Here is a 13,463-nt window from a genome sequence, read left to right as displayed (position 1 = left end):
ACTTAAGAATGTGCAAATGAATCAAATTATCTGAAATTTAAATTAGATCTAAGTAGCATCTAAATTATAAATTATACATAGTCTTATTTATAAGAATAAAATGTAGATTTTAGATGGTTTATATACTTTTTATACCCTGAACCCATTGAAAATGGGAAATCAGGGTATAATGGTTTTGTGAAAAGTATGTAACAGGCAGAAGGAGGCGTGGCAGACCCCACAAAGTATATATATTCTTGATCAGGGCGACGAGCTAAGTCGATTTGGCCCTGTCCGTCTGTCTGTCTGTCCGTCCGTCCGTCCGTCCGTCCGTCCGTATGAGCAAAAGGATCTCAGAAGATATAAGAGCTAGAGAGCTGAAATTTGGCAGTACAAGTTTATCATATTTTTTCGATAACTCATCCGAGAACTTTTTTTATCAAGAATAATCGAAAAATCGACATAATTTTTTCAGCCTAATTTGAACAACCTGGAGACTTCAAATTCGCGTTGTATATAAAGTTAATGAATACAAAGATTTTGTAATTTACAGATTTCGGATACCACGCGCCATTCGTCCCCAATTTGTAAAAAACGCATTTCAAGTACTAAAAACTTGTGCTTTGGAATGTACACACATTTTAACCATATCATTACGCTCTGAAAGTTTCATTAAGATTGTATGTCTACAAAAGAAATTATTCAACAAATAAATTCTCATAATATTGCCCACATTGCAGCGCAGCCCAAGCGCAGCCGCTGCTTACTGCGCAGTTAGCAGAGCGCGTGCTTATAAGTGCATGTATATATGTATGTATATGTGCATAAAAGAAGTCCAGAATGATTAGAATATCAGGGTTCAGGGTATCTCCTAGTCGAGCAGTCTCGACTAGAGCCTTCTTACTTGTTATATTAAAAATCGATGTATAATTTGATATCAGTAAAATCTGTAGTCTTTAAATTATGTAGACCAAGTAACATAGTCAATTTTAATCGATACTACGAGGACAGAATAATTTATCGAAGAAACTTGTACTACGTGATATATTAAAAGATTATATATATACGATTACGTTAATTTAATTTCAAGGTATATAACACTCCTCTTTAAAAATTAGAAAGCAATTCATGAACCATAGAATCTATGGTATTTCGCAGTGACACTGCGTCTAAAAGTATAATGTATAAACTATAACCATTGTATAATTGCAATTTAATATTATTATTCAAATAATTCAATTATTATTTTAATTAAAATTAACTGGGCTGTCACCTCGCTAGAGTCGGCAATTTGTTTAAAATAAATCAGCAGCAGCTTTCTTGACTTAATTTGTTTGTCTTTTTTTTTTTTTTTTTTTTTTTTTTCCTTCATTTTATTTAAGTCTGGAATATGTCATCATTAATTAATTAATTAAAATATATTAATATAAAAATACAAAATATAAAAATACGTTACTCATCCCTCTCTGTCTCTCTCTCTTTCTCTTACAGGCTATGGTAATATAGTGCCCGTAACGACGAGCGGTCGTGTCTTTTGCATTTGTTTCGCACTCATCGGAATACCCTTCACGCTGACCGTCATCGCCGACTGGGGTCGACTCTTTGCCAGCGCTGTGTCCGTCTTTGGCAAGCACATGCCAAGTGAGTGGAGTACCGCAAAGTATGATTACGATTACGATAACGATTATTATCGATTGCAGCGAAACCAAAGTTCACAAACTTCATCGGCAAGACCTGGTTCTATGCCATTCTGGCAGTTGGATTTCTGGGTGTTTATCTGGCAGCTGGCGCCGGGCTCTTGCTGCTCTGGGAGGACGACTGGACGTTCTTCGATGGCTTCTACTTTTGCTTCATTACAATGACAACGATAGGATTCGGTGATCTGGTGCCCAGTACGTTAGTCGCAATCAAAACATTACCACAGCCAATCGAGCTATCTCTCTCTCTCTCTCTCTCTCTCTCTATCTCTCTCTCTCTCGTTCTCTTTGCACAGAGAAACCAAACTATATGCTGCTGTGCACACTCTATATACTGATTGGATTGGCGCTCACCTCGACCATCATTGAGCTGGTGCGTCGCCAGTATGCGACCAGCTGGGCCAAGCTGCAGGTAAGTGTGCTTCTCCCCCTCCCCCACCCTCTCAACTCAAGCCTTACCTTGCCTTACAGGAGCTATCGGGTCCAATGGCGGAGACACTGCGACGCCTGGGCGAAACGGCGGGCACGGGCCTGGACTACACCACTTTGCAAAAAGTTTTAACTGTAAGTGAAGTGAGCAGCTACAGCCACTGCTAATGCACACTGTGACAGTGTTGAATAATAAATTCCATCGTGTGCCAGCAGGTCTCCATGCCCAAGTGGAATAGCAACAAGAAGAGCGAGCACAATTCGGACATCGCTGCACTGGAGGCCATCACGAATGCCATACTGAAGGAGGTGAAGGAGGCGCAGAACAGCAAGCCGAAGGTGCTGCAAATCGTCATCTACGAGTCGTCCGTCTAAGCGCATCATCAACATCGATAACACCTAGTACTATAGCATACTTTTAGACCTAGGCACATCACAACCCAAGAAATATCATATGTTAGAGAGAGAGATCTTTGTATTTAGTTAGGCTTTGCATAATGTTTCTATATAGTTGTTGTTATGCTTCCATTTACTGTTCATGTATCTGTGTGTGTGTGTGTGTAAGTGAGTGAGCTTGTATGTGTACGACTGTGCGTGTGTGTATGTGTGTTTAGTTGTATCTCTATCAATGGGCAGCAATCAGTGAGCTCTGTGACCCTGTGGTCCAGTGATGTCCAGCCAACGACTTCCATAAGCTAATTTCTTAATCTAATTAATTGTAAATGTCTGGGCAATAATATTGCTCATACGCACTGTGGTCACATCTATAAACGAGGGCCGATCAATAAGTAGTTATGATAATGTCAGGCGAAACTTCCGATGGTAGCTAAAAATATACTTCATTGCTTCCCTAGAGAATTGTGAAATTTGCAATAGATTTTATAGACTTGTAAACTGGGTACTTAGGGAATATATATCTGCTTAATCAAAATGAGCTGAGCGTCATCTGTTCGCTTTAACAAGAAAAACCTCATACTATCTGGTCTGTCCCCATCTTGGTCGCTCAGGAGCTATCTCTCTCATAAGCCCTAAAGATGGAACCCTTACATATGCTCATAGCTGGACACTGCCATCTGCGTTCCTGTGTCAAGGTCGATTGCGATTGCTCTTCTAGTTTTCTTATTATCGATAAAAATCGATAGTTTCACAGGGTTCCTTATGCTTAAATCAGGGACCATAAAGAAGCAAAGCACAATGTATTATATGAATTTTGCTTATTTTGGATAGCTTAAATGATTATCGAAAATATTGAACACTACACAATTAGACATATTTATGTCAGGCTATTTTCTAGCCAGACAAGCCCAACTAAATTACTTTTTCACTATTTCATATAAATTCAACTAGCTCACATATCATGTGACTTTTTTATTGACTATTACTGTTGATCGACATACATAAATATAACTCGAATTGCAAGCATAGGGTCATCAGAATAGAGCGCTTTCTAGTCTCGGTAAATGACAACTTATTGATCGCGCCTCGCTTTTACTTATTATGGCAAAAAGTGATGGAATATCTATATATAGATATATACATATACATATATAAATAATTTTTTTTTTTTTTTTAGCTTTAGGTAACAAATACTAAAAATAATCATGCATAAATGTCCAAATCAAAATAAACAAAATAAAAAAGACTTAAACTAAGCGCAAATCAACTCTGAGCAACTGCAGCTGAAACTGAGACTGAGACAGGGAGAGCTACTGAGACAGGGACAGAGAGAGCGACTGAGACAGAGACTGTGACTACGACTGAGACTGCGAATGAGACTCACTTTGAATGAAGCTTTTGGGAAATGGGTAGCCGAGCTTTTACTATGCTCATTCACGCAGCCGAAATGAGTATATTGGCTTTGTGTAATATACATGTTGCTCTACGTCCGTTTGTCTGCTTGTCCCTAAGTCTTGTTCTTCTGTCTGTTTGCATACATTGAAGCTAGAGAGATGGAAATTGAAAAGATATACTCGAATTATAAATGGCTAAGACATTCCCGATAGAATACTTCCATTATAAATAGTGGAATATTTGAATTATAAACTATCAAGATAATTCCCTGGAGTGTCAGGTTGGAAAATCCTTAAAGTCTTGAAAATACGATAGCTCAAAAACCATAGTAGATGAAGTTTTAGAGAGTTTAAATTGGGAATATATACTCGAGTTGATAAACGTAGTTCAAAAAGATTAGGCGGATATATATATATAAAGCTACGCCTGGATAATTAGGTAAAACTATAGTAGAATCTGGTTATAATGACTCCGCTTATAGCGTCCGTACGGTCATTGCGAAGTAAGTTCTGAAGCTAGAAAATTTTTGAATTTGGCAACTTTTCTTTTGATTTTCACTCAAATAGTATATATATAGGTTTAATATATATACCAATTGGGTAAAGGCTGCCGCGCTCTTTGACCTGTGAATGGGTATTCAGCAGTCGGTAAGACCCGACTGCAAGGTTTTTACTTGTGTGTGAGTGAGACGGGGCAATGCGCGCCACAATTTGAATGAATGAAATTGATAAAGACTGCACGTCCGGCTGCTTGGCTGCCTGGCTGCTTGGCTGCTTGGCTGTCGATCGGCGCCAGTTGGTCACTCAGTCAGTTCGGCAATTCGTCAATGCGGCCAGCTGCCAAGCGGCCAGTTCGCCAATTCGCCAATTCGCTTGCCGCTTGCCACATTGTTGGCTATAAAAGTCGGGCGCACTGCCGCCGCCGGCTAGTCACCAGCCACTAGTCACAGCGCGGAGCGTGGAGCGTGCAACGTCGGGCGAGCATTTCCCATTCCATTTCATTTCAACTTTTTTTTTTATCTCTGATTACGAATTTTGTTGTTGCTTTGCTTTCTGTAAATAATATTAGTTGAGTTATTATTACTGCTATTATTATTATTATTATTATTATTATTATTGTGGCCACTGTTATTATTATTTGTTGTGCTGCTGCCGAAGCGCATCGCCCGACGCCTGGCTGGCAATTGTATCAGTATCGCGGCGGACAGACAGCGACGAGCATCCGCAGCATCCGGAACAAAACAAGAGATACAAAATAAATAACAGAAAAAAAAAACGAGCCAAAAATCAAAAAATAATAGTAAAAAAAAAATAATAATTCGCGCGCAATAAAAAAATGTTTTAAGCTCCGCGCTTGAGTTCGTCTCCGCCTACGCTCAGTGCTCAGTGCTCCGTGTGCCCGCAGTGGCGTCTCGCATCCCGGGTGTGCGTGCCTGTGTGTCTGTCTGTGTGTGTGTGTGTGTGCGTCCGTACACTTGTGCTTCTTCTTCATTTATTTATTTTTATTTTATTTTATTTTATTTTTTTTTTCTGTGTGTGATTTATTTTTTTGCGTTTGCCCGTATCGGCCAGCTAGCTAGTTGAGAGTGTGTGCTCCACCTCAATGGAGGTGCTGAAGAAAGATGCCGCTGTGGGCTCGCCCAGCAGCGTCTTCTACTTGCTGCTGCTGCCCACCCTGGTGCTCTGGTACATCTACTGGCGACTCTCTCGCGCCCATCTCTACAAGCTGGCGGCCCGGCTGCCGGGACCGCGCGGCCTGCCCATTGTGGGGCATCTGTTCGATGTGATTGGGCCCGCTTCGTGTAGGTTCAATGCAATTCGCTGAGCAGCAGCCTCGATTCTGTAGCCTGTATCCTGTTTCCTGTGTCCTGTATTTACAGCTGTTTTCAAAACAGTCATACGCAAGAGCACCCCCTTCGAGCACATTGCCAAAATGTGGATCGGGCCCAAGCTGGTCGTCTTCATCTACGATCCGCGCGACGTCGAGCTGCTCCTGAGCAGCCACGTGTACATCGACAAGGCATCCGAGTACAAGTTCTTCAAGCCTTGGCTGGGCGATGGCCTCCTAATCAGCACAGGTGAGTCCAAGTGTGTGTGTGTGTGTGTGTGTGTGCTAAGAGGAAGGGGCTTGCTTGATATGCTGCCACTCTCTCTCTCTCTCTCTCTCTCTCACACTCTTTCTCGACTAGCTAATGCAATTTAAATTGCGTTTATGGAATCATAAATTAATAAAACGATTTGTAAGCCTGACAGTTGGCACAACAACGCCGCACAAATGGCGGCTATAAATAAACCAAACAAAGAACAGCACAGTGAGAAACGGAGAGGGAGAGGGAGCGTGTGAGAGATGAAAGATCTCATGTGCAATTGTCATCCCTATCTAACTCTAACTAACTGGCTTCTGCAACCACTCTCTTTCTCTCTCGCTCGCCTTCTCTTTCCCACGACCTTTCACTTTTTGATGTCTGTCATATACATCCATATAGTGATCAAATTTAATATGTGCCTTATGACGATACCCCGACATCAATCTGAATCAGTTATCTCGAATTTTCGAATTTTCTGTTTATAATCATTTTAGCTAAGCTTTGTCCCTTCTCATTACACTTAAAGATTAAAGGTATAGTTCAGTAGGTATGTCAATGCATATCAGATATAAAAGTTGAGCATTCAATATTTGTATATATCAAGGTCTCTTAGATTATATCATAGATATAAGTATGTATCCTTTGAGCTCTTCCTTTCTACTCATCTTACTCGTTTTTCTATATCTCCTTTCGATCAGGTCAAAAATGGCGGGCTCATCGCAAACTTATCGCACCCACATTCCATTTGAATGTCTTAAAGAGTTTCATTGAATTGTTTAACGAGAACTCGCGCAATGTGGTGCGGAAGCTGCGTGCGGAGGATGGACGCACGTTTGATTGTCATGATTACATGAGTGAGGCAACTGTGGAGATTCTATTGGGTAAGTGACACACACACACACACGCACACACGCACACACTCACACTGAGATACACTCATATACTTAGTTAAACGGTACAGTCCACTCACACGCACGCATTCCATGGATTTGTCTACAGTTTCACATTCAAATTCCGATTCGCTTTTTTTTTCTTGTGCGTACACACACAGAGACATACAGTACGTGCACATACTACATATAGGTACCTATGTATGTATCTGCCAGCTACATGAGATTACCGTCTACAAACACACATACACGCACATATGTATGTATATATGCTACAATTGAGCACAGACCTATTTCCCCATATACTCGCACAAATCCAAATTTTGCTTTCTTTGTCGCTGTTATCCATTTGCCGCTTTTGTCTGTGTAGACACAGCATAGAAGCAGAGAGAGATAGAGAGAGATGACCCGGGACCGAATTATATCAAACACAACTACATATGCATACATACCATATATACATACATATATACCCCAACGGCTACTGCTAAATCGTATAGTTAAAATAATGAGCCGCCGCAAACTGGCGTACACCGATTTCCACAAGCCCCGCAATCTATAGACATACATATGTACATATATATCCGTATGTTCATACCAGGACTAATCATACATAAATCATCTATAAAGTAAAAAATAAAAATTTAAAAACATAAAAATATAAATATAAAAAAAATTAAAAAATAAGTAAAATTTTTAAATATGCAAAACGATTTTTAACAATTTGACGACTTATAAATTGGGTATATAACAGGCAGAAGAAAGCGTGATCAGGGCGACGAGCTGAGTCGGCTTATCCCTGTCGGCCGTAAGTCCGTCTGTCCATATGTCGAAATGCGTCCGTTTCGGAATCTATACGAGCTAGAGACTTACATTTTTTTGGTAGGTTTCTGCATAGTACGCGCATATAGTGTTTATTTAAAAAAAAAATCGATAACTTTTACTGTTTTAGTGGTGTCCATTAAGAACCTCTTCAAAAATCGGCTATAAAATTATATCATCATCATCTTTGAAGCTATAGACACGAAGTTATGCAATTAGAGTCATGTTGCGGGTCCCGAATCCGGCCTAACCTCCAAACCTGAAAAAAACAAGTTTCTAGCTGTTATATCTTCTGAAATCGACGCGTTCAAACATACGGACGGACGGACAGACAGACAGACGGATAGGTCTAAATCGACTCAGCTCGTCGCCCTGATCAAATATATATATACTTTGTGCGGTCTGCCACGCCTCCTTCTGCCAACAAAACCATTATCCCTGATTTCCCATTTTCAATGGGTTCAGGGTATAAAAATAACGTATTTCAAGAAATGGAGATTTGTGGCTTGGCAAATAACATACACATATATAAAGTCATTATACCACTCCGAAAGTTGGCTTACAAAGCTCGTTCTACAAGAAAAGTTATTCAACAAATAAGTCCCAGACATAGCCCAAAATGCAGTCCAAGCGCAGTCGCTGCGTCAACTGCGCAGTCAGCAGAGCGCGAGTTTAAGGTTGAGTGGATCACTCTCTGCTAGAGTTTTCTTACTTGACTTTTTTTATATGTATATCTTTTAAAAAAATTTATTTTATCAAAAAGAATATTAAATCAAATTTTATTTAATTTATCAAATTGTATATTTATAATAATTAAATGTATTTTCCAAATTGAACTTTTTTAGATGTTTTGCTCAAACATTCAGGTATTCGCTTTATGTTATCCTGAATGTAATTTCCATCTATTGAGAGATTCGATTTCTGATTTGATTTTGCAACTAGTAAAATCTTGTTTGCATGGCGACTTTCACTTAATGCTGCTCGAAGGCTTCTCGAAGCGACAGTGAGATTATATCATAAATGCAATTTTAGCCAATGGCTAACTAACTGTGCCACCCCAAAGTGCCAGTCGTTTATTTAAGGCCAAACACGTTTTGGCCTAAAAGTGAAAACAGCTGAATCCGCTGATCGTTTTGCGTCCACTCTGGCTCTGGCACTTGGCCAGGCTGGAGCGTAAACATGTTAATGACATTGCCGCCCATATACTACAATATATACATATATATATAGATAGATATAGATATCGATATATCAAGATGTGCATATATGTTTAATCGCCTTTATCTATGTCGGTCTGCTAGTAATGCCAGGCCGATTGATTTCTAGGCCGTTGCATAACGCAGACGCGCTTACCTTCGCCCATAATTGAAGTGCTGCCAAAAGTGCGCAGCGTACTGCAAATTGCCAGCAACAATTAAAATCACGTCGCATTCCCATTAAGCGCTTAATCAGGAAAATTTGAATGCAACTGCAGATCGCAAACGAGCCCAGGCCCCAGTCCCAGACCCCAGACACCAGACACCAGACACCAGCCACAGACCCAGGCTTAGACCTAGGCCTGGGCTGACGCAAACAAGCAATTAGCAATTAAGAGTGAAAATAAAAATTAGAAAAAATTGATAAAGTGTGCAAATCATTTTTTGTTTTGTTTTTGTTTTCTGCCTCTTCTATCTGTTTTCTTTCCATTCGCATGCTTCACATAGCATATACATATATACATATATACTATATTATATGATGCATCAGGCGAACAGCAGATCGAAAGCAAAACCGAATTCAAATGTCATTTTTATGATTGCATAACCGCCACAAGGCATCATAATCACAAGGAGCTGCAACAGGTGCAACTCGTTTTTACCTGCCTGCCTGCAAGCTGGCCAGCTGACCAGCTGGCCAGTGGGCCAGCAAGTGAAATGCTGAAAATGGCAAGTGGAAAACCAGCATTTCCACTGGCGCTTGCGCAATGTCGTTTTCAAATTTCCACACGCAACAATTTTGGCGTAAAAAATTTCGATCACGCCAATACGTAATTCGTCCAAAACTGAATTAGCCAGTCCCTCTTGACAAGACTAGAAAAAACTAAGCTGCTAATGGCTAGAAGGCAATCGGACTGGCCTGATGTCCGTTGACAGTTTGAGATCAATTGAAATATAGCTGAAATTTTTAAGAATTTTAAATATCATGCTGATTCAATTGAAATTCATTTATATGCACAAGAAATGAAGAATTTTTAATATAGATGTAAAAATATTTCAAAATTGTTGCAGGTTCCAAGAAGCCATAGATCTATAATTTTCGAGCGATTCATATATATATATATATATTATTTTTTATTTTTTATTTTTATTTTTTTTATTTTTTTTTTTAACTCATGAGCTTAGATTCTCCAATTTTTAAACACATTTAAAAGAAATGCAATTATTCAATCAATATTATCAATATCTCAGAATAACGCAATTGACTGCATACTGTTTATACAAACCACATAAATAAATAGTCTCTATCTAACTTAGTTTACGACTAACATGTTTGTATATTAATTTGAGTAAATTAATTAATTAGTCAATTGTCAAATGCTAATAAATATATGCAAATATGTTTGGTATTCTTGCTTTTAATAAAAAAATGTATTGAATAATTCATTGATTTAAATACTCAGAAGTATGTGTAAATATTGTTTATTTTCTTCTTGATTTATCGATAAAATATATATTTTCTAAATATGTTAATTAAAATTAATTTGCAAAGAATATATATTATAAATATTTATACTCATTGTGAATCGGGTATATTGGATTAGTGCAATGTCCGTCTAGCTATCCGTCTGACAGTCTATCCGTAAACCATTTCGCGGTAAAAAATCGCATGGATAATCGGAAAATAGATTTTTTGCAATCTGAGAAACCTGTGCTAGAGAACTGAAATTTAAGATTTATACTTGTGCCGAAAGTCAAAATCAATAAGATATCAACGGCCATTGGGCATTTCTATTGACATACTTTAACGATTTATGCAAAAATTATATATCATATCATATCATATATATCATTTCATATATCATATACCAAGAGTATCGATACTTTGTTAGAATTGTAGATAATATTTGGAATTTCTGGGCACACATCTCAATGAATTCAATCGTTCTCAATAGTTAAAGAGCATATTGCATTTATACCATAGCCAAATGACAATCCTAACTGGCAATCCACAAAAATGATAGCCTTTATAAAACCTAGCTGATCCTAACTCTATAACTGGAAAAGTTGCAGTTTCACTGTCTTCAGATTGTAGGAGACCCGAGCTTATATAACCAGATTGGCATTCATATGGATAAACGGACTAAGTGACGCAAGCTCCATATAATTAATATTGATTCGCCTTACGCTTTTTAAAAATTCCATATATCTCCAATCCATTTACCTGATATCTGTATAATTCATGTGAGACGATTCAAAAGCAGATATATTCAAATATATATACACATGTATTATTATATAATGTGTACGCGATTCATTAAAATGTGAGAAATGCAAGGGATTCATTAGACAGAAAAATCTCCATATTTATATGATATATGATATTATGTGTAAATCGACACGAGCGATTGTTTTATAAAATATTCAGCTCACAGAATAGAAATTTATAATATCTTCTTCTCACTCCGTTTTCAGTCTAGACATAGGTTTTGTAATATTAATGAACCTACCCTTATTGTCCTATTATTATCAGTGCTACCTACCCATTTTCCAGTCGTAGGAATAATTACAGTAAATTAAAACACCTTATCGGTGCATGTAAATATATTCAAACCTGTAGAAAGACACCTTTGCGATTTGATTAAGAGTAAAGTACAAAGTTCAATTTATGCGAATATTTAATTTTCTATCTGAAATATATGAAGTATTTTATATTATTATTTATTTATTTATTATAATTATTATAATAATTTCACTGTGTTAAGAATGGTTTATCTATTGAATATAGTTGAGCATATGAAGAAATTAATTTTCATACGACCTGTTGGCCAGCTATCAACGCTATCGCATATATAGACACATAGAATGTATGTATGTATGTATGTGTGTGTGTACATATGTTGCACATCTAAAACGATTGCTATTTATGCATTGTATCTACAATTAGTCAGGCGGCAGAGTGGTCCGTTGTATGTTTGTTAAGTTCAATTGGCGCTTGGGTCAGTCGAGTGCATTCCACTTCCAATCTGATGCTCAATCTCGAACTCATCTCATGCAATCCTCTTCCGTCTCTCTTCCACCGGCGCACAGAGACCGCTATGGGCGTATCGAAGAAGACGCAAGACAAGTCCGGATTTGAGTATGCCATGGCCGTGATGAGGATGTGCGATATACTCCATGCCCGGCATCGCAGCATCTTTTTGCGCAACGAGTTCATCTTCACGCTGACGCGCTACTACAAGGAGCAGGGCCGATTGCTGAACATCATTCACGGCCTCACCACAAAGGTCATACGCAGCAAGAAGGCGGCCTTCGAGCAGGGCACACGCGGCTCACTGGCCCAAAGCGAGCTGAAGGCCGCCGCCCTCGAGCAGGAGGAGCGCGAGCTGCGCGAACAGCGGGAGAAACAGATGGCGACGGGGACCCAGCCCAAGCAGGAGCAGAGCGCTCCTGTTGCTGGCCTCTCCTACGGCCAGTCGGCGGGCCTCAAAGACGACCTGGATGTGGAGGACAACGATATTGGCGAGAAGAAGCGCTTGGCCTTCCTCGACCTAATGCTGGAGAGTGCCCAGAATGGAGCACTCATTACGGACACCGAGATCAAGGAGCAAGTGGACACGATTATGTTTGAGGGGCATGACACTACGGCAGCCGGATCTTCGTTCTTCCTATCGCTAATGGGTATACATCAGAACATACAGGATCGAGTGATCGCCGAACTGGACGGCATTTTTGGGGACTCGCAGCGACCGGCCACGTTTCAGGATACGCTGGAAATGAAATATCTGGAACGCTGTCTGATGGAAACGCTGCGCATGTTTCCGCCAGTGCCGCTCATCGCTCGCGAGCTTCAGGAGGATCTGCAGCTGAACTCTGGACCCTATGTTATACCGCGTGGCGCTACAGTGACCGTGGCTACCATTCTGTTGCACCGTAATCCCAAGGTCTACGCCAATCCCAATGTTTTCGATCCGGACAACTTTCTGCCCGAACGCCAGGCGAATCGACACTATTATGCCTTTGTGCCCTTCTCAGCAGGACCCCGCAGCTGTGTGGGTGAGTGCTAAACGAGTCCTTGTATCGATTTTCATTTACTGATTCTTCCCCCCTCCATATATATGTGCTCAGGTCGGAAATATGCCATGCTGAAGCTGAAGATTCTGCTGTCGACCATCATGCGCAACTATCGTGTCTATTCGGACCTCAGCGAATCGGACTTCAGGCTGCAGGCGGACATCATACTGAAGCGGGAGGAGGGCTTCCGAGTCCGCCTACAGCCCCGACAGCCGGGACAGGCGACCACAGCTGGCAGCACGGCAGCATCATAAACTTATGCTTATATTTTCTTGCAAGTGATAGTCCCGGTCTATACAGTAATACTACATACATACATACATAATACAGGCAGAATATAAATAACAATACACACACACACACACACACACACACACAGACAGACAGACACAAACAAAAACACACAACGAATGGATTATGTATTTTTATGGATATTTGATAACAATTTGTTTATCGTGGCAATTTTCAAGCGCTGCATTTAACATTTAACAAAGAACCA

The 13,463-nt window shown here is 39.7% G+C and overlaps 2 protein-coding genes across 3 annotated transcripts in view; both read left to right on the top strand.

Moving 5' to 3' along the window:
- Positions 1 to 3,685, top strand: part of LOC6584679 (TWiK family of potassium channels protein 9) — a 37,286-nt gene extending 33,601 nt beyond the window's left edge. Inside the window, exons 4-8 of one of the 2 annotated variants that reach the window (XM_002010287.4) lie at positions 1,471 to 1,620; positions 1,680 to 1,871; positions 1,973 to 2,088; positions 2,148 to 2,240; positions 2,319 to 3,685. In XM_002010287.4, coding sequence (XP_002010323.2) covers positions 1,471 to 1,620; positions 1,680 to 1,871; positions 1,973 to 2,088; positions 2,148 to 2,240; positions 2,319 to 2,480 — 713 coding nt within the window. In that variant the 3' untranslated portion in view covers positions 2,481 to 3,685. The remainder of the gene's footprint in view (positions 1 to 1,470; positions 1,621 to 1,679; positions 1,872 to 1,972; positions 2,089 to 2,147; positions 2,241 to 2,318) is intronic. The other variant, XM_015161256.3, reaches the window with a different exon arrangement.
- A 1,339-nt stretch (positions 3,686 to 5,024) lies between these two features.
- Positions 5,025 to 13,324, top strand: LOC6584678 (cytochrome P450 4g15). Its single transcript, XM_002010286.4, has 5 exons — positions 5,025 to 5,697; positions 5,776 to 5,973; positions 6,681 to 6,863; positions 11,981 to 12,946; positions 13,019 to 13,324. Exons 1-5 carry the CDS (start codon positions 5,499 to 5,501, stop codon positions 13,216 to 13,218), a joined length of 1,746 nt encoding a protein of 581 aa, XP_002010322.1. The 5' UTR covers positions 5,025 to 5,498; the 3' UTR covers positions 13,219 to 13,324.
- Positions 13,325 to 13,463: the final 139 nt, after the last annotated feature.

This window comes from Drosophila mojavensis, unplaced genomic scaffold (genome assembly GCF_018153725.1).
Source record: "Drosophila mojavensis isolate 15081-1352.22 unplaced genomic scaffold, ASM1815372v1 contig_136, whole genome shotgun sequence".
Classification (NCBI taxonomy): Eukaryota; Metazoa; Arthropoda; class Insecta; order Diptera; family Drosophilidae; genus Drosophila; species Drosophila mojavensis.
Note: the sequence above shows the minus strand (reverse complement) of the source record. Positions and strands in the feature narration are given on the sequence as shown.